The sequence below is a fragment of the Gopherus flavomarginatus genome, chromosome 8 (assembly GCF_025201925.1).
Source record: "Gopherus flavomarginatus isolate rGopFla2 chromosome 8, rGopFla2.mat.asm, whole genome shotgun sequence".
Lineage (NCBI taxonomy): Eukaryota > Metazoa > Chordata > Testudines > Testudinidae > Gopherus > Gopherus flavomarginatus.
In genome coordinates, this window is record NC_066624.1 from 15,304,615 (window position 1) to 15,331,753 (window position 27,139).

At 40.7% G+C, this 27,139-nt stretch overlaps 1 protein-coding gene across 11 annotated transcripts in view; it reads right to left on the reverse strand.

Annotated features, from left to right (window-relative positions):
* Window positions 1-4,379: 4,379 nt before the first annotated feature.
* TENM1 (teneurin transmembrane protein 1) overlaps window positions 4,380-27,139 on the reverse strand; it is a 1,412,425-nt gene continuing 1,389,665 nt past the window's right edge. For all 11 annotated transcript variants that reach the window (XM_050964456.1, XM_050964455.1, XM_050964457.1 and 8 more), the window contains 5 exons: window positions 19,274-19,570; window positions 13,769-14,156; window positions 11,146-12,366; window positions 10,344-10,486; window positions 4,380-8,244 (listed from right to left, as the gene is read on the reverse strand). In XM_050964456.1, coding sequence (XP_050820413.1) covers window positions 7,486-8,244; window positions 10,344-10,486; window positions 11,146-12,366; window positions 13,769-14,156; window positions 19,274-19,570 — 2,808 coding nt within the window. In that variant the 3' untranslated portion in view covers window positions 4,380-7,485. The remainder of the gene's footprint in view (window positions 8,245-10,343; window positions 10,487-11,145; window positions 12,367-13,768; window positions 14,157-19,273; window positions 19,571-27,139) is intronic.

A 27,139-nucleotide genomic window follows, 5' to 3' on the forward strand; every position in this document is an offset into this window, starting at 1 on the left:
CTCCCCACCCAGCCTGCTAAAGCCACCAAACAGCTGTTAGTGCTGGGAGGTAACTGGAGGAGCAGGGCTGTGGTGTGCTCAGGGGGAAGAGGAGAAGGCGGTTGGCGTGGGGGTGCGGGGGGAAGCTTGGCTGCTAGTGGGTGCAGAGCACCTATGAATTTCTTCCCGTGGGTGCTCCAGACCCGGCACACCCATGGAGTCAGCACCTCTGTTGATGTGAACTATTAATAGTTGTTGCTGTTGTCACTGTCTGTCTCAGTAGCATTGGATGGGAATAGGGACTGAGGCTTCAGGTTATATATGGAACAACAGGACCATATTTTACATGCTGACAATTAATTTGAGAAATAACTGTATTTACTGTAGCAGCTCTTGCTTTCTGCACTGTGTGACCTGTCTCACCCCAGAGCCTTGTACCTGTCCCTCACCACTACTGTCTGTGGTGTCTAGCAGTACAGTCACCAGTTCATCCCATCGCTTTGATGTCTCACTGACTATTCCTTCCTCAGGCTCAGCTTGCTAAACATCGTGTTTTGTTGCCTCGCTCCTCCACTATTAATCATGCCAACTGTCTGGTTGCCCTCAACACACTCTTACCTTAGTCAGATTATGCCCCCTCCCTGCAGGCAAGTTCAGTGGCGGCATGCCTAGCAGCACCTACTTCGTGCTGTGTGGTGTGTCTAGCCAGCTAGGGCTACAGAGTCACTAAAGGATTTAGGTTCCTAACTGCAGGCATGTAAAGCCAAGAACCAGGCTCCCTTCACTCCCACCGAGCTGACCCCCTCCCCCCCCACACAACCTGCAGGTGCCGCTGTCAGTGATTGGGGGGGGAGACTTCTCGCTATCTCCTCTGGTTGAACTAATCCCTCTGTGACTAAACAGAGAGACCAGAGAGTGGGCATGTTCATCATGCTATAATCGAGCGGTTCTCGCATTCACGCAGGCACACGTCCAGCCCCCACAACCCCAATGTCAAAGTAACAGACCACCACCAACTGGACTTGAGGGCACACCCCAATCAGAGTAGCCTATAGTTCAGAGGCCAGGGCACATCCCGCCATGGTGGATGATTCCCCCCCTCCACAGTAGCCCTGGGTGCCCAGGTGAGGCCTCCCTAACCACAATTATGAGGGAGTCTCTCCCACCTCCCCAATCAAGGGCTCTTGGTAAAAGATTGCCCCCCGAAACTCCAAGAAGGGAGTTGCCACTGAGAATGTCAAGTGGTGAGCAGGCTGGGGCTTAGCACAACCACTCAGCGTGGCATCTTCCATTAGGCCAGATGTGAAACCCATTCTGAGGAGGCTGTCGTTCCCTGTATAGTGAGGGGAGGCAGAGAGGATGTGTAACTGTTAATAGTGTGGGGGGGCACAATTTAAAAGGTGGGGGGGACAGCACAGATGATGTGGAATGGTCAGCTGCCCCTCTCCCCCAATCAGCCCTTTGCATGCTCCCCTGGCTGTTCCCACCCCACTTTTCCCCTTCACCTTCCTCCCCCTCAGCCCTGCTGCTCCACCATAAACCCCCAGCTTCCCACTCCCAGCCCCCGGCAGGAGAACTCAACATACCTGCAACCTGGCCAGCATGCTCCTTCCCCGCACTGCCTCTGCCTGCACTGGTGCCCTGGGGAAGCCCAAGACCCTCCTGCACGTGGCATTGCCTAGGAGGAGCTGAGCCATGTATGTGCCAGCCGCCTGGAACCCTGTGCAGCACCGGCATGGGGAGCAGCTCCGCCCCCTCAGATAGCTCTGGAAAGGGGCAAGGGAAAGTGCTTTCCAGCCCTTTTCCACCCCAAACATGCAGACTCTGCAGCAGTCCCCCACCGCCAGGCATGGGCTTAGAGCCCTCTTCACCCCTCTGCTGCCCCATGGTGCTGCTCCTTCCCTTAGGCTTTGTGCCCAAGGCAGCAGCTCCCCCTGCTGGGGGTGTCCGCCCCTGCTGAGCCACCCCTGGCTGGACTTCATGGCTGCTGAAGCTGGTGCAGAGCCCAGCACATGCGACTGACTCAGTGAAGGTAGCGATGGAGCTGCTGGTTCACGTGATGCCAGCAAAAGCCCTCATCTGCCTGCTCCAATGGCCCTGCCTGGCCCCCGTGTGCTGGCCACTTGGACAGTCCCTCAGTCACGATCCCTGGGACTCAGCTGCTCCTGCTGAGCTCTTGCAACTGTGACAGCTCCACCCTACAAGCCCCCTCCCAACCCCCAATGCTGGTGGATGCCTGGCTGGCAACAGAGGGCAGAAATCAGGGGGAGGGGTACAAGGCCCCCTACATTTGTCACCTCTGAGCCTAGGCACTGAACTCAGGCTTTGTGGCTCCCGTTGCTTTTCCAGGTGCCCCAAAGTTAGGTGCGGGAAGCAGCACCCTGTCTGCCGCTGTTTCTTTGTGAAACTAGTTCTCAGCATGAGGCTGCACTGCACATGCCCAGAAGAAGATACTTTCTAATCACTCCATTGCTTCAGGAATCTGTTTTTACCCATCTATCTCTGTGATGACACATCCGGTCCCTTCCCCCTCACTTGTTACCACATCAAGTGTAGCTCCCCCACACACCCCAGCCACGCTCATGTGGTGTGTGCAGCTGCTCTTCTCATGTGAATGAACCAAGAGAAGTGCAGGAAATAAGAGCTACTGTATTTTGATCTGTGAATACCCAAACTTGGCCAGTTCTTGACTTCTTGGAAGTGCCCTTAACAAGCATTTTGCTCTCTCACTGATGAAGTGTAAGAACTGGTGCATGCGTATGTTGTGGTTTCACAACCAGATTTTAATTGTCAGTGCACGTCTGAGAGTCAGAAATAAAATTACATGTCAATATCAAAATTTAGCACTTACTTTCATCCACAAATATTTTTGAAGCCCCCTACCTTTGTTATTAAATGGCTTTTTACTGAAAAAAAAATTACTGCAATAATTAGAATGGCTTGAGAGTACTTGGTGTGAGCAAAGAAAATGTCACACCGACTATTAGTTTGCAATTTTATTTTTTAAAAATGAAATATTCAAAGTACTTATTTCCTTTCTTTCAAATATCGACACATTATATATTAACTTTTAATATTTACAACATGTTGTTATGATGCTGTTGTAGAAAATGCATGCGTCTGGTCTGAAAACCAGAGCAAAATGCAACAGACCATTAACTGCAGCCATAGAACATACAGTATCCAGTCACTATTCAGCCACAGGAGTTAGAGCAGGAATAAAAAATTGGAATCTAGTGTTTCCTAGCAACAAAGCTCAGGCCATTATAACACATTTTCTGTAAGATTAGAACCTCTAACTGTTAGGTAGAAACTGAAGCTCTTGGCATACACTGTAAACATCTTTACTTTTAATGAGAAAGCTAAAGAGAAATATGTTTTTGACATATACTGTGTGCTATGTTTCTCTTTCTCTTTTATTGACACGTTTGCCAGAAGAATATAAAGATTTCAATGTTTTACCATGGTTCATACAAGTAAAATATCGTCAAGGACACAATCTGACATACTAACATTTATTAAGAGGCTAAAGTCCACCACTAAGTCTAAGGAAATATTGTAACTGGCAAACACATTTTCTTGGACAAATAATGTAAGATGACAAATGCCAAGACAAATCCACAGTAAGTTGAACTTGAGTAACTTTCAGTTTCTGTTGAGAAGTAATTCCTCTTACACTCAGTAAGCTTTTGACCTGATAATGCTTTATATAAGGACAGGCATAAATAACAGTCAGCATTTTATTTGTCTCTATTTGATGGGGAAAAAAACCATTGTGGCAGTCTGATCTAAATGCTGAAATGTGAGACTGATCAATTATGCTGTTGTGAATTCCACAGAGCAGACAAGCATGTTGAAAGGAAGCTGTAGATTTTTTTCCCTTATATACTCCAACCTTTCTATAGGTTCCTATGTTTATAATACTCTAATCTTAGGCTACTGTACATTGGCTTCCAATAACATTAATCTCCATTAGGGTTATCCTTGTAAAAGTACCTCTTTATAACACTTACATTGTTTGCCATCCCCTAGCCAGGACAGTGATATAGAGGGCTTGGTGAATGGGAATAAGTGCAGATCTTGAAAAAATAAAATGTCTGAAAGTGCATGAAAACATGATTAAAAAAATACAGCTTCTAACTCGCATACAACTGAGACGATATTAAAGATCTCAAACTAAACAGCTAGAATGTGTACACCGAGTTGCACATTGTCCAGTCCGTATATATTTGGCTATGTTCTACTTATATATCTATATACCTTTGAAATGTTCTAGTTTTCTAAATAAATATGAAAACAAAGGAAACATTATTTTTACACACTGTTGTTTTGCTGTCATAAAAATATAACATGTATCTTCTCATGGTAAGTATTTTGCTACAAGATAGTGTGCATTACTGTGTGTTTGTTTTTTTCACTTTTAGAACCAGGTTCCCAACGCAGAATGCAACCATCAATTTATTTGATCTGAATGACCAGAAAACTGTCCCATGTGATTGTTTTTGTTTTGTGTTTTTGTCATTTGGGTCTCTAGATCATAGTGCAAAATTAAAAAACTCAAAGAAAATTGGCTTAGTCACTAAAAAAAAATAAAATACAAAAACCATGAGACTGAAATATTCCCTGCCTCCATCTTACGTTGTTCTTGAACAAGATAGTTTACATCTGTTCCTTCACTGGAGATCTCTTGAATGGTGCCTGGCCTGTGTGTGTAACTTTGGCCTTCAGTGCTCTTGTATTAATAAATACATCATTCTCTTTAGAAATGCTATCATGCTCATCTAAAAATGACACTGAATTTTTATTTTTCTGAGTTTTATAACCAAACACGATGAAGACATTTTCTTATGTCACCAGAATACAGGGCCATGTAATGTCATTTGATTCTTTATACATCCATATTTTCATAAGAAACACTGTCCAAAAATGTATCTTAAATTTTCTACGCGTGAACTGGAAAAATGCCAGATCTGCTTTAAGAGACAAACTTGTAATACATTTCACTCTTTGACCTTTTGGCATAACAATAAGAATAATAACAATCAAGGCAGTATTAAAAACCACAGCTGTAGTAATACAAAGTGCATTTCCTGCATATAATACAAATATAACTTTAAGAAACTAAAGGCACAAGCTAACTAAATATGTATTACATACTAGAAATGCACAGTTCAAGGTAATTTACTATTAAGAGCTTCAAATGTGTGTTTATAGTGGATATTTAAAGCAGTTTGAAAATGATACATCATTAGTGAATTGCAAAAAAGTATAATTGGTTAAAATATAAGTAAAATAGACTCTAATATTGACATCTTGGATCAGTGATAAAATACATCATCACATTTATGAACGCACTCTCTATATACAGTTCATAAATTATTTTTTCATTGATTAAAAGAACATCAGAGACTAGAGGATCTGAAGGTCCATTTTTAGGCTGGTGTGGAGGTATTCAAATTCTCCATGATTTTATGGGAAATTACAGAGATGAGAGCTATCAATATCAGACTTAGTCAGCTCCCAGTATTGTACGTTAGTGAGTGATGAGCCCAATCACAATATTTGGATCTGGATTTCAATCCAAATTTCCCCAGAGTTTGGGGTGGTGTGTGGATGGCATTCTTCTGGATCAGTTCATCACTGCGCCCCATACTGCGCCAGTGAAGCCGGTCATTGACTTCAATGGGAGCAGGACTAAATCCATAAAGGGAGGCCCAAGTTGTGAAGTTGAGAACTGGATCCAAACTTCCCCGAAGTTTGAAGGGGGATCAGAGCTGATGTTCCAATTCAGGCTCATCTCTAAGTTCACTACAGTTTGTTCCACTTGCCCAAAAACAAAAGAAAAAAGAAAGCAGGAAAGGAAAAAAACAAACCAACACTGTTTTTGGCAAAAGTAAATATAAGCAGAGATGATTAGACTATATTTACTATGTCTGTTTTGGTAAAAATGTGCAATATTGTCACCATTAAAGATACATAGGTTCTAAAAGAAAATTCTAATCTCGTCTGAAATTAACAAAGAAAATTTGCACACAATCCCCCACAAAACAATTAGGTCCTTAAAAAATGACAGGTTAAAAGAAAGATCACACACTTTGCTATGAAATCACTGTATTGACAGCTCATGATATCCTGGGAAATAAAATTCCCGCCTTACCATTATAACACTATAACACTTTGCTATGTGCTCTACAAACTGAGCCAAAGAGTGTAGAATCATTCCCAAAATGTCCGACACTTACTAAGTTCACCAAATTCTGACCCACCAGTCTATTTCACACACAAAAATTGAGTCATACAGCATAATTATTAATGTGAGAAGAGGCTAAGGTGATGACAAAAAAACAATACCACTCCAATTTACAAATGAATCATGAACTGAAGAATCCCTGTCCAGTGAACATAAAGGATACTATTCTCTATAGTGAGACAGGCTTTTTTTCACCCTCGCTGGCAAAGAGGGCGTGTGTGAATCCTTCCAGTAGAGCGGCTTTAAGTTTGTCTGGGGGTCCACAGAATTACTACTGGCAGAGATTGCTTGGGATGCACTGAATCAGGGCCTGATCTAAAGCTCACTGAAGTCAATGGAAAGTCAATGTGGGGGCTTTGGATCAGACCCTTGTGCACATTTCTGTCTACTTTTAGAGGGTGATGGCTAGCTGTGGCACCTCGTGCAACACTCAGTCAGGTGGACTTTCTGCCATCAGACTTCTGTGCTTGAGGTTATGCCAGCAGAATCCAGTGTAACTCAGGTCTGACCAAAGCCCTCCGGGAGAGAATCATAGAACACTGCCACATGCAAAACTCTACACAACATGACATTTATCACTGAGAGAATGGGAGGAGGCAACGGATGAGTGAAGATAAATGTAATATGGGACAGCCATTCTGTGCTACTGTATCCAATGCCTACTGCGTTTCCCCGTTTTCCAGTTCAGGTCTGGAACTTCTTTAGATCATAGTTGTGAAAAATGAAATGTGCTGATACAAGGTTCTAAATACAGTCCTGCAGCACTTGCTCTTGTGAGCCATCCCATTAAAGTCAATGGAAGAACTCATGGGAGTAAGAACTACTCAGGTGAGTAAGGGTTGCAGAATCAAGCTATATAACCTTTAAAAACATCTGCGAGTTATTAAATTAATGAACTAAGAAGAGATGTATCTTCAAGAAGAAAGCAGAGCACACGAATTCTTAAAATTTTCTGCACATATCTGCAATTTAAACGAGAGTGGTGCCTTTCTAAGTTGTGTTGATTAACCATTTGAACTCTGCTTCTGAAATTTTGAATACTGCCACACAAGAACTAAAAATCTTCACTGTCATCTCTCAGAGTTAAACAAACAATATTAAAATACCATCTTCTGTCACATTTAAAGGCAGTTGGATATGTGTTTTCCTCTACATTTCTATATACAGAGTTCTGCTCTAGAAAAACCAATACAATAAACCATTTTATGTTTAAAAACAGGCAGTCTTTGGTGATGCAAAGGCAGAGGTTTTCTTTGTTACCTCCTGCCTATTTCACTCTGTCTCATAAAGTGAATATTGTTGGCACTGTCAGAAAGTTCTAGATACTGCTCCACAGATAAAACAAAATATCCATCATAGCCTTGTACCCTCCCAGTGCTTAAAAGCTGCTGTTTTTCTCCCTCTGTCCATGCCCTAATGCCTTCTTCCCCTTCTTGCAGCCGTCTTTGTTCCTTAGTCCAGGCCTGAGCTACTGCCCTCTGCCTGGCTATTTCTAAGACATGGTTCTTTTCTTCTTCAATGGTTGTTCCATACCGAACATTAAAGCACAAAGCACCATGCTGGAGCTGTATATCAGCAAACCGTCTAGTCCTCCCATTTATCACAGAAGTCATCTGAGACACAGTGACATTGACGCCATTCTCCAAAATGCGCCGGCCTCCTGTGTTGCCTATTAGAGCCAAGTCTTCTTCCAAAGACCCCAGCTTGATGAAGTAGTGTGTATCTCGCCCTTCTATGGTAAAATGCAGGTTCTCAAGATAGCGAGCATTGTTGAGGATGGCGGCAATGCGCCGGCTATCCTCATTTGCTACTCCTATAATATCAGCAGTCACTATCCCATCCTTAATGGCAAATTTGATACCTTTTCCAAAAACAGAAGGAATGGCCGCAAACCTGGGCTGTTTTCCTCCTTCAAGACACCTCCCGTCGCTGTATCTGGGGGTCATAGGAAGCTGGTCCAAGGATATAAAGTTCCGAAGTTGTTTTTGCAGCTCACACTGAATGCCAAGGATAGTCTAGAAACATAAACATTAACACAGTTTCAAGTAAAATATTTTTATGCAGTTCATTATAGTATCATACGATATCAAGTTTCTACTGATATCTATAGTTCCTCAGAGTAGGTACTGATCCTTTAAATCTGTCTGTAAAGCATCATGCACATCTGTGGTGGTGTAGCAACAACAAAAAAATATAGTAACAAACTTTACAGTAGTGGCAGTGGCAGCAACTCAATCGTTGCCGCTGTCTTTGGTGGCATTTTGGCGGAGGGGCCTTCCTCCACGGCAGTGACTGATTTGCCGCTGAAGACAGTGGCAGGACTTTGGCAGCAGCTCCTTTGGGATGTTGTGGGGCCCTGTTAGGGGCGCGGGGCCCAATTCCGGGGAATCAGCTGAATCGCCCTAAAGCGGGCGCTGCCCACAACTCCCCTATCCTCAACAGAAGGGGCCCCCCAGTAGGTACCAGGTCTGCCCGTCCTGAGAGGGGAGTCCGCATGAGACATGAATTTCTGAAGGGGAGTTCAGCAAAAGAAAGCATGGGAACATCTGGGCTGGAATAATCCCATCCCTTAAGGATATGAATACATTAAAGATCCCGAGGTGCCAGAATGCTACAGTAAGGGAGGTCATAAGGAGGTACCTAAGAGCTGTAGATAGATTTAGTGCCTAAGCCTGGAGTCCTTATTCAGGCAAACTCCCACTGACATCCCATGTTCTTTTATTGTGGCCATCACGATACTATTTCAGCATCACCATAAAATCTGAGTGACTTCAGTGGGAGTTTTGCATGTGAAGTGCCCTAAAATAGTGGGCCGGAATCTTCACTGCTTTGTACCTTCCATAATTATTCACACCTTGGCCAAGTGAGTTTAAAGTGCTGTTACTTCGATCAGGTAGCACTTTATACACATACATGACTACACAAGGTGAGAGGCAGTAGAGAATCAGTCCCTCCTGTTCTACCCTGTTTTGTAAAACTGTAGTGTTTTGTTAATAGATGTTCAATAAGGATCAAATCTTGAATGTGAATGTCAGCCCAGAGAATAGCTGAGATCTGTTTTGGTGCAGTTACATTGGCTGCTAGCCATCAATTGCTGAAACGTGGCTAGTTCTGAGTGCAGACAAGGCCTGAGGCAGGTTTGAGGCTTAGAACTAAAAAAGAAAAACACCACAATCACCACCACCCTACTATGCTTAAAAAATAATCTGTTCTACCACAGAACATTTTTACAGAGGAAAAGATTTAAAATTTTGGTGTTTTTGCACTCCTCATTGTGGCATCATTCCAATAAAAGCTGAAGATCTGTTGATTTCATTTGCACTTAATATTTCAGTAAGTATAAATTTATTACTTGAAACCTATAGCATGTAGCTTATTATATTTTCAGACAAGAACCTTCTTGCTTTCTACCCCTCTGCCTGGGAGGAGTGCCCTGTAAACACCTGCAAAACTAATCTATTGTCCTCCTTCCAAACACTCTCCTCTGCCATGAGATCTACAAAAAAACATCACAATGGTTAGGCCATTGGTGTGCTGAGGGGAGGGATAGCTCAGTGGTTTGAGCACTGAGCTAAACTCAGGGCTGTGAGTTCAATCCTTGAGGGGGTTACTTAAGGATCTGGGGCAAAATCAGTACTTAGTCTGGGGGCTGGACTCAATGACCTTTCAGGGTCCCTTCCAGTTCTACGAGTAGGTGTATCTGACCAATACTGTCCCATTATTTCTTTGTACTCCACATCAGTGTGTATGCATTCATCTGTACTCTTTTGTCTTTTATTTAGATTGTAAACTACTTGGTTTAGGGAACATCCTTGTGCTGTTTCTGAATATAGCACATAGCATAAAGAGATATTGAAATTATGGAAACATCTTAGATGTTATGGTAATAAAATAAAAATAATGTAGGAGTAATGGACAAAAATGTCCTCAATTAATTGAATTGTTCTTCTCCTGAAAAATCATCCCTTAGATCACAGTGGTCTGGGCTTTTTATTAAGATCTGATTGAACATTTTTCTATGTATTTTCTAATTGTATTCTTTAATTTAGGTTTAGAAATAGTTCAGTGAACTAGCAAGCAGACTGTCTGCTTTTGTAGGCAGACTTTTGCCAACCTTTCCAGGATCCCATTCTTGGGTTTTTGTTTGAAGTTGTAAAAGTTCATATGTTGTCTCCTCAGTTTCTATCTCTGGTTTTGGAAATCCAGGAAGCACATTGTGTAGCTGGAAACCGAACAGCTCTAGCCAACTTCCAATGTCTACAAAACAAAATGAAAACATTCTTAGCAACAATACTCTTAATTCTTGGGAAGCTGAATGTATTTTGTACTTTCCATTTCTAGGTAAAGTGATCCAGAAGATAAGGTAAGGAGAAGCAAAAGTGACAGTGCTAGCTGTGCACTGGCAAAAGATCCCATAGCTCTCCATTCTGATAGAACTGAAATTAGAACTACTAATGCAGCTACCAGTGTGACTAGACATCTTTTACCAAGGCCTAATCAAACCTCAAAACATTAATAACTAAATGGCAATACTGATTTGACATAATCTTAAATTTTCAAAATTGGTTACCAGAAGAAAATAAATTATTTTATCACAGAATATCGCTATCGTGAATTCTGTATTGTACTTCCTTCTACATATCATGGAAGGGAATTCAGATAATGCTGCCTCAACTCTTTTTCAAATTGTAGTACTTAGCAAAGGCAGCAGATGTAGTTATTTGCCTGCTTTATTGACTGGCTGAAAGGTCACAGAAAATAGACAAAGCTATGTGGGTAGTAAGAAGTTAAATAAATTCAACTAAAATGTAAGCATGTTGAAAGCCCACTCCTCTTCTCTGATGTGTGCAAATTCCATGGACTTGGATCCATATAAGGATTTGACCCACAAGTATTTTTAATGGGATTTTTTTTACCTGTCGTATACTTAGCAACATCTTGAATTCTGCCAACTGGATAGTTATTTTCAAACGAGTAAAGATTAAATGGTTTGGGAATGGTGTTTAGATGTTTCCACACATGATGATTTGGCGTTGTCCAACGTCCAGCAATGACGTCATAATCCCTTTGACCCAAGTGCACTAATTTAGTAAGAGAATCATAGAGCCCTCCATGAAAACCAATGATAACTTGAAAATCTGGATAAGTGTCCTGGTAGATATCTCCATAAGGTGTGTACAGAATTTCTTTTATTACTTGGCCCCGACTGCTAAAGATAGCTAGGGGTGTGCCGGAGTTGTCACAAGCAACATAATATTCTTCTCCACTGCTTAACTCCATAGCAATGAGATGTCCTTGAAGATCATAATACAGGGAAGTTATTTCTGAGCTAGTATGATTGTATAAATGAGTAACTCTTATTGGATTGGAGAGATCAGCATAAAAGAACTGTAGGTGTTGTCCTAGACTCGATTTACTTGCAACTCGTCGTCCAAGCCCATCATAACAGTATTGCACAGTCCAACCAGACACTTTGTTGTAAGCTTTGTTCAGGAGACCATTCGAGTTATACTCAAATATTTCATTGCCTCTTTGTCTAAGAAAACCATCTTCATCCACTTTGTACTGAATTTCTCCTAGTCTAGTGATGCGATCTCTAAGATCATATCTCAGAGGAGTGAGACGGGCACTGTTTCCATGACTAAGCAAGTTGATGTTTCCATTCAGGTCATAACTATAACGCCACTGGGTTTTGTCATTCACAGAGACAGTCTGAAGTTGACCATCAGCGTCATACTCATAAAAATACCTTGTTATGTTGGCATCTACTCCTACTCGTATATCACATATCACCATACGACCCATATTATCATACTGAATGGTCATCCAATAGGCTATGGACTTAAGAATTTCATATTGCACTTCAATCACCTGACCATTGGCACTAAAAATCTTGGTGTGTTTCATCACTGTGGTAGTTATAACTTGGTTTAAGTCATAATTGATTACACTGAATTTTCCAAATTGTTCAGTCCTTCCAGATACATCAACGTATCGGTACAGATCTATAGGAAGAGGAGTCTCATTTATCATGGCCTGCATGCTTGTGACCCGGAAATTGTTGTAACTGTAATCAAATCTGGCATTTACAAGGCCTTCTTCACTAAATCTGAAGATCTGACGACCAATAAGAGGGCCTACATATAGCAAAGAAGGAAAAAAAGAAAAGCAAGAAAAAACTAATTAGGCCCATAGTATATCTAATATACATAGCAAAGAAAGAAAAGATGTTAATCTCAGGTATTCCTGAGTCTTATTGCTAATTGACTACATCTTTAAGTGAGAAAAATGTTAAATTGTTCTCTCACGGATTTATTTAGTGCACACATATTCCTTAAAATACTTATTACTATTCTTTTAAACTAATGATAGTTTACATATAATTCTGATTTCCATATACTTACTTATATGCTAATATTAATTTGAATTTATTTTTAACATGGCTAACACATTCCTGATATAAATAATTTCTTTGAATTTGTCATGACAGAGAAACTTGAAAATGCAAACAGTAAAGCAATTTGATTTATTATTTAGCAAATGTCCTCATACTGGAATAACAAATAATCAAATATTATGAGAGCCACTTCATAGCAAATGATAACAAGAATGTTTCACATTTCAAATGGGATAGCTTTTACATGTCTGTGGACAGACAAACAGACACATTTTTCTACTTCAACATAAAAACCTGATTTCAATAGTACGGCCTGATTTCAGGCTGTATACCAGATAGACCAGTGTTTGTCAAACTGGGGCCGCCGCTTGTGTAGCGAAAGCCCCTGGTGGGCCAGGCCGGTTTGTTTACCTACCCCGTCTGCAGGTCAGGCCGATCGCGGCTCCCACTGGCTGCAGTTCATCACTGCAGGCCAAAGGGAGCTGCTGGAAGCGGCACGGGCTGAGGGACGTATTGGCCGCCCCTTTCCACCCAGCTGGGGGGGTGGGGGAGGGTAGAACTCTTCAAATAAACTTTTGAACTCTGGGACAGCACTGACCAGGGACAGAGACTTTTGGGTGGTTAGACTTTTGGGTGATTTTTGGGTTGCTGGACTCAAGAGACTTTTGGGACTTTGGGGTGATCTTTTGGGTGGTTGGACTTAAGACCCCGAGGGGAAAAGGATACTGCCAAACTTACTTGGGGGTGGGTCTTTTACTCATGGTTTGTGTTATGAATCCTGTTTGTGATGTTTCCCCAACATAGTGCCACATTGTTTCCCTCCTTTATTAAAAGGATTTTGCTACACTCAGACTCCGTGCGTGCGAGAGGGGAAGTATTGCCTCCTAGAGGTGCCCGGGGGGGTGGTATGTAATTGTCCCAGGTCACTAGGTGGGGGCTCAAGCCGGTTTTGCATCGTGTTATTGAAACGGAACCCCTGGATACTGAACCCGGCTCTTGTTGCTGCAAACTCAGAGGGGCAGAAGGGTTACACCTACACAAACGGCGGCCCCAGTTTGAGAAACACTGTGATAGATCAGGAGCCAAAGTTTTACCAGAGGTGACAGTATCATCCTTTAAAAATACTGATAGTTATAACTCACCTGTTTGCCTATATCTGATGGTGCAGATGAACCCATCATGCATTAAATGTATTGTTTTAATAACCCCAGAAGATTCTTCATATGTAAATGTGACTTGAGTAGTATCATAAAGAATCTCTGATAGTCGGGACTGTCTGGTATATTTATAAAGGACTCTGCGACCTGTTCCAGGATATAGTATTTGCAGAAGTCGTCCATCTCCAGTGAAATCTTGTATGAAAGAAGCAGTGCTGTCTGGTGGGGTGTAGATATTGCGATAGTACCCAACTGAAAGCATGGTTTGCAAACTATGGCGCACCATACTTGGCATGGTGACTGAGAGCAGATAATCTGATTGGTCATATTCAAAAATGTAGCGGCGTTGGCTGTGCAAGAGGAGCATCACAGACTGCAATGAAATAGAAATTAGAGTGTAAATAACTGACAAAACAAATGATTATTAATCAAGTAGATGCAAGAAAATTAAAGAACCATTGAAATGGATTCCCATTTCTATTGCTTGTTCTTATTCTCTGTACAATACAAAACAAAAGTCTGAGCCTTGGAAAACATGTGGCCAAAGAGGCTGCTTACAGGGGGAAAAAAAAAGTCTGAAATAACACTGGCTGTGAGGACACAAAATTGTTAAGGTAGATGTAGCTCTCAGTGTATTGCATTGCAGCCTCTTTGTAACTCAGTAGGCCACTCTGAAACATGTAGGGCAACTACCCAGGAAGCAAATTCAGACAGAACTTCCCTCACTAACACAAATAACACACCAGCAAATGTTCCTAGATGATGAGAAAAGAGGCAGCATTCACTGTTGTTGATGATTTGTTTAGCTCTTATTGGCATCCCTAGCAAGATGATTATACCAGCTGAACGGCCTTGCCCTCCTCAGAATAAGTACAGCACTTTGTCCATTCCATGTGTACTCTTCTCTGCTCATGGCATATTCTCAAACATACCTGAATTTCCTGAAATTTATTCAGGAGTCAAAATTATTTGAGGGCTATTTTTTGAGTATGTATTTTTATCTCTGGTGTTTAACCTGTAAACTAATTTCTGTGAATCACTGATATTTGCTACGTTGATTGGTTGTGACTGGTCAGAGAAATCACAAGGTCTGCTTTCAGTTTCCTGACTAGATGACTCTGCCAACACTTCTAGCAGAAATATTTCTGCTTGCCAATTTTAAATTGAGTTTCTGTAAACTTTTGTTCTCCCTTGGGGAGCTATCATTGCTGAAACGAACCCCCAAAAAGTTTAGTGTGATTATTTGTAGAAAGTCTTAGCAGTATTTGCCCAGCTCTAGTAAGTGCCATGACTGTTCTCAGATATTACATATCCTGGCCCCATAACTTGAATTGCAGTACAGGCTTGTTATAGAAAAGTACTTACATTCTGACCCCAATTCTACCAAGCACTTAAGCACATGAATTGCCACACTGATCTAAGTGCTTTGTATGATTGATGCCAAAGAGCTCTTGCTCTTGCAGGATAGAGCTCTAAAGAGCAACATTGCAACCATCCTTCTAGGACATTAGAACACTGGAAACAAATTAAGAAAAACAACTTGTTTCTGCGCACAAACCCTGCCAGGACGGAAGACAGTAAGGGCTCAATCCTGTAAGGTGCTGAACGCTCTGGCCCTAGGCCAGTTGACTCTAACAAATACCTAAATGTCTGCCCAAAGGAGTGAAGATAGACTAAGCCAGGGGTAGGAAACCTATGGCACGAGTGCCTTAGGCGGCACGCGAGCTGATTTTCAGTGACACTCACACTACCCGGATCCCAGCCACCAGTCTGGGGGTCTCTGCATTTTAATTTAATTTTAAATGAAGCTTCTTAAACATTTTAGAAACCTTATTTACTTTACATACAACAACAGTTTAATTATATATTATAGACTTATAGAAAGAGACCTTCTAAAAACATTAAAATGTATGACTGGCACGCAAAACCTTAAATTAGAGTGAATAAATGAAGACTTGGCACACCACTTCTGAAAGACTGCCGAACCCTGGACTAAGCCAATCCTCTTTACATTTCTCATTCTTTCCCCCTCACTATTTATTTCAGCCTACCTTTGGTGAAAGACATCTGGCACCTGTACTCAGGACAAAGAACATCAACATTTGCCATGTTTGAGTTATCCAGTGCCAGTCGGTGAAGAGACTTTTCACCAAGCTTTTCCTTACCACTTAATTGCTGGTTTGTCAAACATTTATAACATATACATAGTGCTCATTTTATTCTCACTTTCCAGTCCCCAATCTGCAGTAAACCACTTACTGACCTCTCCCTGTTCTGATGTGATGACTCTCTTTCTGTAATGCTCCCTGCTCTGCCAATAACAAGTTCAGAAGCATCTCTAATGTAAGTTTAGTGCCCTTTTGTGCCATTTTCACAGCACTTTGTTTTTTGGCCGGGACAGCGAAAGGACAGTACAAAGATTGGAGACATAGTATCCTATCCAGTATTATCAGTGTGTATTATAAAGAGAATAAAAGGCAATTTCCTATCTAGTCTAAAAACATCAGAATAGATTTTAAACTATCTTGCAAGTGCGTCTTAATTAATTCAAAAGGATTTCATGGCCTAGCTCATAAAACGTCCAGAAAGCTCGCATTTTATAAAAGCAGCCAAGATAAGTTGAAACTCGAATGGGTTGAGGCCTTCATGAAGTTTTCAGATAAACAAGAAGAGGTTATAGCTTGGAATCTCCACTGAGAACACACAAAACAGATACATTGCTAAAAACAACCACTAGATGTCACATCTGCTCAACATTAGCACGCAGTTGCCCAAGTATTTTGTCTGGCTGCAAATAGAGCAGGATGTTAGAAGTGAGCTTTGGGTAGTCAGTGGTTTTTATAATAACAAGTAAATTAGTGTGACCAAATTAAGTAAAAAATATTTCCTGTACTATCCTCATGGTGCCTTACCCATAGGAACCCCAATCCTGGGGTGGGAAGCCCTACCCATAGGACCCCAACTCTAGCTCCATATCCCCTACCCACAGGAACCCTAACTCTAGGGCAGGGAGCCCTGTCCATAGGAACTCTAACCCTAGCTCCAAGTGCCCCACTCAGAGGAACCCTAACCCCAGCTCCAAGTGCTTTTTAAAATTAAATTACTGAGAAAGGAGGGATATTTGTCCACTATTAAGGCTTCCGAATACCATAATTAAGCCATAAAGAATGCTAATCTATCCAAGAAAAAATTTATACCTATTAAATGTAATTTTAAGAAAGCAAAGTCAACTACTTGATTGATTTTTTAATAAAACTAAATAATTGTGGCCACATGAAGACTGAGACAATTACAACTTTAAAAATCATTATAAGATGTATACAATAAACAATTATTTCTCAGTGCGATCCCACAAACCCTTCACTTGACGTACAGGGCTTTGTCAGACCAATCCTGAATTTGTTCTTTGTGTTTGGAACACTCATTGGTGACAATGTCAATTGCATGTATGGAGGATCAAGTCCATCATGTTTGACTTTCATTAACTCCCACAGTTGTACGCAGTGTTGTTGTAGCTGTGTTGGGCCCAGGATATGAAAGAGACAAGGTGAGTGAGGTAATATCTTTTATTGGACCAGTTTCTGTTGGTGAGAGACACAAACTCTTGAGCTTATACAGAAATTGGTCCAAAAAAAAAAATCTCACCTCCCTTTTCTCATTAACTCCCATGGAAATTACAGTATAGATCAAATCCTTGTTCCCCTTGAGCAAGTAGAAGTTTTGCCATTTATTTTTAGGAGACTAGGATTTGGCCATATGTGTAAAAACTGCAGCACATTAGTTTATACATCTGTGCTTGTGAACTCAACACATAGAAGGAAAATATAAACTGGTCTGGAAAAGCTGAAATGTACAAACTCTTTTAAAATTTCAGGGCCAAAGAAAAAATATGGTACCTTCACAAAGCTATTTTCATGGCACCATCCGAAAAGGAAACCAAGCAGTACCGAAAACCTGTTTACTTCAGAATTTCACTCAATATGCAGACAAAAGAGTTCCTGACAAATTCATCTGAACCATACTTCAGAAACCTCTCTGGTTTGTCAATCTTATTAACAAATAGAGATGACACAATGTGCACAGATAAGAGAGGACTCACATTTTTATGTGCTTTTCAAGCTATATGAGGTTTCTCTCTGGGTTAAATTCCAAATTTTTGGAGGATCAGACTTAAATTCTTTAAAATATATACAGCAGAGGATATCTTAAAAGTACACATGTATAACTTTAAAATGTATAAATAACAATAAGTAATTGGATTTCCTAGCATATAATATAACCTATCAGCTTTATTTCTTGTCTTGCTTGAGTCATTTCTCCAGAGTCCTGTGGTTAACTGCTTGGGAAATGTTTGGAAACTCATGGTATCTTGGATATTTTCAATTATTGCTACTATCTTTTTTTAGTTGTAGAGGATGCTGTTTGGAGATATACTTACAATGTGGATTGAAATGCTTTTGAAGAAATGGCACACAGAAAATATGATGCTCCACCTTGGAGTATGCAACTTTTGTACCCTTATTATGTGACCTGCAGATAATGGTTGTCGAGGAAACTCGGTCATGAAGCCTTTACAAAAGTGGAATAATTGTTTCCATTTCCTTTTATTCTTTTTCAAAAAAGTGAATACGGTTCTCCTGAAAAATGCTGGCTAGACAGCCTTGGAAACCAATATCTTTATGCACAGGATACAATATAGACAGTGGTACTATAAGCTTTTTCACATTGTTCCATAATCCTGACCTAGAAGGGCCAGCTCTGTAAGTCAGAGGATAATTCAGTTTCAATATCCTTTAAGTACTTGATTCTCAACACATCTCAACACAGAATGACAACACATGTCAAAAGTGAGGGTGAGGTATTGTGGACCCCATCTACTTGGAACTCGACTGAACCCATCAAGGCATTTTACATAAGTCATTAACAACTCTCAGATGATAATGACCTTTGATGCTGATCTATGGCAGATATGAACTGATGACCTTAGAGGCCTGCAACTTTCCTTCCCATTATTAATGCAATCCAATCCTCATCTTCCTTTCCAATCCACTTGAAAATCACTTATATAATTTTTTAAAAATATATTATTCTAATGAAGCACATTAACTGAACTGAAACAAAAATAAAAACTATAGTTTAATTCCACGTGCCACTTATTCTAGCATAAAAGTGTTACTGCTCAATTTTATAGTTCTGCATAAATTTTTCCTTTGGGAAAGTCTCTTTCAAAAAAGTGAATAAACTTGTCAAAATGAAACAAGGGAAAACTTTCCACCAAATTTAGTTTTAATATATGCTTAACTATGGTGTTCTAAGTGATGACAGTCCAAAGACATTTTATCTAAATATATAATTGTTTCCATTTAAAAAGGGTTCTTAGTTACTTTTGCAGGAGACTTACCATGACAGCGAATGTATTTATAATTTAGTCTTTATATTGATATAAATTCAGTCCCTTTAACATAATCATCCATTTTTAAATTGATTTACCTTTTCTAAGTGTGTGTAGCTCCATATTTTACCATCTGCCCATGTTCTGGAAATTATCTTCCCACTTGGATCATACTCCATTTTCTCAGTCCATGTTCCTCTCTGAATGTAGGTCACTAATCCTGAATGTGAGTAAGTGATGTTGACTTCATTATATTTGCTGATGGGTGACCATAGAATTGGACGTCCCGTTTGGTCATACAGAATCCGAAGAGTGAATTTTCGATGGTCATCATAGATCTTTCCTGTTCTGGTTACGTGGTCAAAATCAATGGATAACAGGTTTCTGTTGTGGGCCTAAAGACAAATATGAAAGAATAATGTGTCTTATATATACAATTGCAGCATTTCTATAACAACTGAATGATCAAATACACTATGTTTTTAATAGTATATGAATATATTAATTATTAAGGATGAGAAAATCCAAAGTTTCAGCCCATTTCATATATGAAACTTACCTAAAAGTAAAAAGTGAATTTTGCTCTCCAATTTTGGCACTCTGATTTACACAGGGAGATAGCTGCATTTGCCCCCTCCCTGTATTTATAAAAGTGCATTTTAAAATGTTATTTTACTTACAGGGTTTTAAGGAACGTGAATCCAGAAAGTGAAGAGAGTGAGACCTTTCAGTCTAAAGTGTCTACTAGTCACAATGTTCAGGGCTGTATTGTTCACAGTTTCTCTTGCTGACTCTTTGTTGAAATAGCAGTGGCTTTGTGTAACATCAGTTTGTCCCCACCAGAGCACTTCAACCACCATAGGTGTATTGCAGTATAGCTTGCCTTGTAATAAGCAATCTGCCACCTGAAAGGCAAGACCCAAGCATGCTACAGCTGAACAGCCACTGTGGCTGCAGCAGACTGATGTTGTCCAGGGCAACTGCAACATCCGATAAACAGAAAACCTTCCCAGGAAAACTTTTTGTGAGGTTATTGGCAATTGCTTTGGAATCTAAAATTAGCACGTACCATTAGCTTCCCTTGACACAACTAAATCTCTTACACCTATCATGTTTCAAATTTCAGCACATTAGGATTTGCTTTATGTAAAAACCTCCTATTCTAACACCCTAAAATTTCCTTTCATCTCTCTGTTCTTATCTTGTCCCAAGTCCTCCTCCTTTCTTCATGTTTCTTCTTCCTATGGGTTGACTTTCTGACTCCATGAAAGCAAAGACGTGAAGCTGAGCTGGCTCTATTAACACAGACATTCTGCTACTCCTAATCTCCATTAATATTGATAGCATAGTTACTACTCTGAAGCTGTCGATGTTAGGGTACACATGAGAGTAGTACAGAAAATGGAACAGATATGTTAGCAGACACACACTCTCCACTCACGTCCATAAACTTTGGCACCTGGGATCAGGGAAGCAGCTGAAAAGGGAGTGAGGGCAGAAAAAGCTGACCAACAGTGGCAATCGATCCAGAAGAATCAAATAGTTCCACTGTTTGTCCACACCGGAAGAAAGACAGGAGGCAATGTATGGGGTTTAATGAGGCCGCAATTTTATTCACTTAAAATATCTGGGGGTACACAGCATTAAATTATACAGTGCAGGTCATCATGGTTTTTTTAATCATTTCCACATAATCCCCAACCTGACGCCAGCCATCCTGTTTTTGGGACCCAACCATCCTCCACCTAAAAGGATTAAGGGGCCTAGAAAAGGCTCCCCCTTGTACTAGACAAAGGAGCTCCAAACCACCCTTAAGGGATGCTTTCCTTTACATCCTTTTCCAATCCATTTTATCCAAAAACCCTTTTATACTGAGTACCTGCACTGGCCATCTGACACAAGTTTTATGAACTAAGATGTGACATTATAATCTAACTCCCCTGCCCCAAGTAGGGGTCCCAAACTTGCTGGGGGGAAGGTGAAAAATCCCAGACCACCTCAGCCAATCTGGCACTGAGGGAAAAAATCCTGCATAGTCCCATAGGGAAAAGGGGAAACTAGTGTAATGACCACAGTGGATCTTGAAGGAACCTGGTGCTTTTCTAGATTCTGTGAGTGGGAAGGTGGAGTCTGCCAGCCCATTCTTCAGGACTGCATGGGATATTAATACCCCCTATCCTTCTGGCCAGCTGCTGAGGGAATGACACCCCTCCTTCACACCCCTTCTCCAGTCCAGCTGTTTCCTGCTTCTTCCCACTCCATACAGCTGAACTTTCCCCCTTCCACCATATCTGCTAGCAGTTGCAGGGGGAGCCCTTAAAGGAGCAACAACCCTTTTTCTTCCAGTCAGCCAGGCAAGGACTCACTGCATAAAGTTGCAATGGGCACTGTTAGATGGAATAGGCCTAAAAAGTCAAAAATGTTAACATAATCCAGTTGCTGTCCACCATTAAACAATGTTAGACAAGGGTCAGGGTTTGGTATACCTCTGTATAGCTCGGTATACCTTAGCTGGCTTAATACCATGGAAAAAAAAATCAAAATTCCTTCGAACCTTTTATTAAAGCTACAGAAAAAGAAAGAAAAGAGTTAAAGCATTTAAAATGTAAAGTATTGAATACGATTTTCATTTTAATAACATCCTTTGTTCCTTTTTCCCTTTAGCTAGAGAGAGTTTTTAGAAGGAAAAACCCACTTGTCTGACAGTCTCTTAAATGGTATTTCAAGATGGTTATAACTGTCCCTTTTGTGGAAAAGAGACATCATTAGCTGCGATGGGGTGGCGAGGTTGTTATTGCTGTTGTTGTTAAAGTCGGATCCCATTTCCCAAGAAGATAAAACAAGAGAAACACACAGAAAGAGAAAAAATAGAACAGCAAAGAGAGAAAAAACAGCTTTTGTCTCTGGTATTGACTTTCATTTGCAGCCTTGCTGCTGGAAAAACACAGGCACAAAACATGGCCTTATCAGCCACTTCAAGACCTGGGAAAATTGTCCCAGGATCGTGCTGTTTAGGGTATTGCTTTTAGTTACCTCTTTCTGGTCACAGACTTACAGCAGTGTTTCAAAAATACACAGTCATGGCTAGCTAAGCCAGACTCAGATTAGACAGAAGGAGAAAGGAGAGAGAGAGATAGAAAAGAGAAGAAACTAAGTTAGGGAAGGAAAAGGACACATGAAGGGAGGAGACAAAGTCTTACATCCCAGATGGAGTTCGAGATTTAGCCAAAATTGGCAGAGGTGGTGATGTCATCTGGCTCCCTCTCTCTGGCCCAGTTTGGTCAGCATATCTTTCAGGATTAGGATGATGAAGGACCTGGATCCTAGGAGACTGTGGGGGTTGCAGCCATGATGGTGAAGCTCCCGCCAATAGCCATTTCCATCTCCAAAAATCTCTTTCTTTTAGAACCCCAAGAGGGAGTGAATGATGGAATAGCCCATCCTCTCATTATTTTGTCCACCAATTAGGCCTAGTTTTTGACACACCAATTTTGGTTTCACACTTTTCTTCTTTACCAAGAATGATCTTAACATAATTCTTGCATTATATCAGGAGGCCTTTTTATCTCCCCTTTGTACCTTTTCCCATCAATATTTTTGTACTAGATTATTGTAGCATCGTTGCATAGTCTGCTCCTCATTAGAGTTCACAGATGTCAACAATAGCAATGAATAGTGCCAGCATTTTTCTGTACATCAGCTGTCTTGATGCACTATATCCATGGCCTGCAACACTCCTGTTACTCCAGCCTCAAGGGTCTTCTGAGCAGAGAGTAGACTAATCATACTATGTTGTGTCAAAATTTGTGGACAAATAGGTTAAATTAAGAAAGTAATTCCAATCCTGTGAGATCCAAATGAAAATTTGAACCCAGATCTCCGATAATGAAATGCATCTACCCCTTTCTTCCTTAACCTATCTTCGTAAATTTTTCAGTCACCAAAGACAATCATTATTACCATTATGTTCAGTTTCAATTAGAGATGTACACTTGTCAGCTATAATCTAGGGAACCATAACATAGATTGTTTATTGACTTGTTTCTTCTAACTACAAGTGCTCAATGCTTGCATTAATTTATTTTGAACAACAAATTGAGATATAACTTCTCACAGCAGAGATGATGTCACATTGTGTGTTTGTACAATAACCAGCATGATGGAGCCCTGGTCCTAATTGTGGCCTGTGGGCACAGCTCTAAAATAAATGTTAAATAGTACTAGCCCAAGCTGTGGTTCACACATAGTGTGAGTGATTAAAAGGAACATCTTTTCTGTCTTTAGATACAAATTGTTTGGAAACCTAGAAGAAGCAGGTGTTCATTCTTCAACTGTCTTTCCTGTGGTTTTATATACATACATCTCTATATTTAACAGTGTTCACTTACTACAGCTGTAAAATACCTATATACTTCAGTAGTCGGCTGTAACTATTACAATTTATGTTCTAATGATAGTTAAAGAGCCTAAGTAAAAAGTGATTTTCAGTTCAACTACATTTCTTGATATATTTGTGTGACGGACATTTCTTAGTAAATTTACTGTCTCTGAAACCAGGATTGGTAATAAAACACATTGAAAAGAAAGCAGAGGATAAATCCTGACTAATATTCTTTTACCATCTATGTATAAATTTAATGTTCTCCTTGTTATTAATATTATGATTGTAGGGCACTCTAATTCAGATATGACCCAATGAATAAGAATCAAAAACAGATGAGAAAGGGATGAGGCATATGCACATCTTGCTGGTTTCATAAAATTTAGGGTTTTATTTCTGTTTTTGTTTTTTATTTTATAATTCACTTCTCAGAAGTGCAAAGCAGTACTGGGTTTTTAGAAGGGATTGCTGAATTATGAGTCCTCATTTCTAAGCCAACACAAAAATGTTGATTTGAAATTGCAGTGGTTTTGCTTAAAGATGGTTTCTGAAGTCTATGAACAACTGAGTAATGAGCTAATGTGAGGAAAGGGAATTAGGATATTCCAATATCCAGCACAAGTCAAATGTTTGCTTACAAACTTTGCCTATGTTGTGACTTTCCTATGCCAATAAGGAGGAACTGGCTATCAAAGAACTCAGCGGATGCAAATTGGTGTAGTTCCACTGACTTCAATTCTCAGACCTAATGATTACCAAAAATGTGTAAACTAGTCTGCAGGTATGTGTACATTCTTGAATTTTCAATGAAGCCAAATCAATTAACGACACCAGAGGATCTCACCCAATAACTGTAACTAGTTAGAGGACTGGTAATATTATGGAAAAAATATTTGTTAAACAGCATAACAAACATATCTGTTCAAGCCCATATCCTCAAAACTTCTGACTTGAGTTTTAGACAGCAAGGTTTTTTTTAAGTGTAAATAAGTGAGACCAGCCAGGCATCTAATTCTCAATTTTGTAGACAGTCACTTGTAAAAAATGGTTTGTATCCAGTTCTGAGTTCTCAGTTATGCAAAAGAAAGGAGTAAGCAGCACCGAATTCTAATTGATATATTACTAAGCATCATGGTCATTGGTTTTAACAGCAGCCTTTGCTTCATTTTCAGAAGTCAATTAAAATAGAAGTTCAATTGATTAAAAAAAGAAGGCTTGCTAGATTAAAATTCATGTTAAAATGCCTAATTGTATGTAGATTTATTATTAATATAAAGACTGTGCACACACATATGAACTGTTTTGCATATTTGAAGGTACTAGGTCAGAGCATTCTACACTTAAAAAAGTTGTGTTTAATTTCAGTGTTATCCGCCTGATTGGTGTGTTGGGACCGTGTTTGGCCCCTACTACAGCCTTCTAGTTACTAATGTGCTAGATCCTCTTCTCTGTTCCATTTCTGGGAAGAAGAATTCTTACCATGCAGTCTTGCCACTTTTTAAAAATGTGACTTTTATACCTTTCTTCAAGGCCTGCTGCTAGCATAGGTAAGCTGTCTCTCCTCCAAGGATGAATTAAAAATCCTCTGGGAGCGGGGTTGGGGGTCATATGCCTTTGTGCTGCCTATTAATGGGGACTGGGAATTAAGGGCATTAGAAAGTCTTAGAGAGGAAGAAGTCTACTACTTTTATAACCTGGCCTCTTTTTATCCTATTCCATAGTTGTCTGCTTTTAAATTTATTTCCCTATCAGTCAAACTCATTTGTATTGGTTACTTCAATTGACTGAATTACTCGGCTACTTTAACCACATCAGTGCTAAATTTTAAGTGAAATAATTTGACCTGATTTCCCCCCTTCATTCTCAAAACTTTTGGATTATGCCTCCTGATTTTTGATTGAATTTTGAGGACTCTCATACTCTCACATCACAGGCTTTCCAAGGCATTATCTAGCTATTTCAGGGCTTTGTACAGTGACTATCAAGGGTTTAGTAGCTTTATTTTCAAAATGTGGCCCAATATGAACTAAGGCAAAAGTGGCACTTGTTTTGATTTGTATTCTAGCCCTCAGCTAATGTAATTCTTTTGTAATTGTACCCAAATAAAAGTTTTCAAAGATTTGTCAACAATAAGCCCTAAATACCTTTAATTTATTTAGTCTATTAGCGTTACAGTTTTTATTTGACTTTTTTTGACAATGCTATACAGTAACTCCTCACTTAAAGTCATCCTGGTTAACATTGTTTTGTTGTTACGTTGCTGATCAATTAGAGAACATGCTCATTTAAAGTTGTGCAATGCTCCCTTATAATGTTGTTTGGCAGCTGCCTGCTTTGTCCATTGCTTGCAGAAAGAGCAGCCCCATTGGAGCGAGCTGGTGGGGGCTTGGAACCAGGATGGACCAGCAGCCCCCCTATCAGTTCCTCAGTCCCCTAAGTCCTCTCTGCAGCAACCGCTCAGCAGGCTGTCAATTGCCAGCAGTTCAGCTGTCCCTTCCCTCACTGCCATGTGCTGCTCCTGCCCTCTGCCTTGGAGCTGCTCCCGGAGCCTCCTGCTTGCTGTGCGGGTGGCAGGGGAGAGGGAGGCTAATGTCAGCACATCCCCCTCCCCCTGCTCCTGCCTACCCCATCTCCATAGAGCGAGGTGGGGAGAGGACATGACAGGGCTCAGGACAGAGGGAGATTGCTGGCAGCAGCTGCTGTCTCAACTTGCTGATCTACTTAAAAAGGCAATGTACTTAGAGTGGGGTCAGTGTACTTAAAGGGGCAATGCACATCTCTCTCTCCCACACAGGGTGTGTCTCTGTCTGCCATGCAGGGCCGGTGCTTCCATTTAGGCAACCTAGGCGGTCGCCTAGGGCACCAGGATTTGGGAGGGTGGCATTTTGCCACCCGCTGCGGCAATTCGGTGGCGGGGAGTCCTTCCGCGCTCTGGGTCGTCATCGGCAATTCTGCAGTGGGTCCTTCACTCGCTCTGAGACCCGCCACCGAAGTGCCCCGAAGACCGGGAGTGCGGAAGGACCCCCGTCTAGGGCGCCAAAAACTCTGGCACCGCTCCTGCTGCCATGCTGTTTCCCCTCCCTCTATTTGTGCTGCCTTGTAGAGTGTGAGGCTACATTAACAATGGGTTAATCCTTGAGGGCTCAGCCAAGTACTAGTTCATCATTTAGCAGTAAGGCATTCCCTGGGAAATATCCCACCCTCTTCTACCCTCTGACTTCACCACTAAGCTTCACAATCATCATTGCTGTGTGCAGTATTAAATTGTTTGTTTAAAACCTGGAACCTAACCTCCACATTTACATTAATTCTTATGGGGAAATTGGATTCGCTTAACATCATTTCACTAAATTGCAATTTTCAGGAACATAACTACAACATTAAGTGAGGAGTTGCTGTACTGCTTTTCCTTTTCAAAGGGCCTAGTTACCTAGCAGGATGCAGCTCTCTCTGTGAAAACCAAATCTGCACTGATACTCTGACTGTGTGTTTAACTGCACTGTTCCTCATAATTCCCTACATCTCCCTGACTCCTCCTTCTCCATCACTACCAAATTCAAACTTTTGTCTCCAGTGTCAAAGC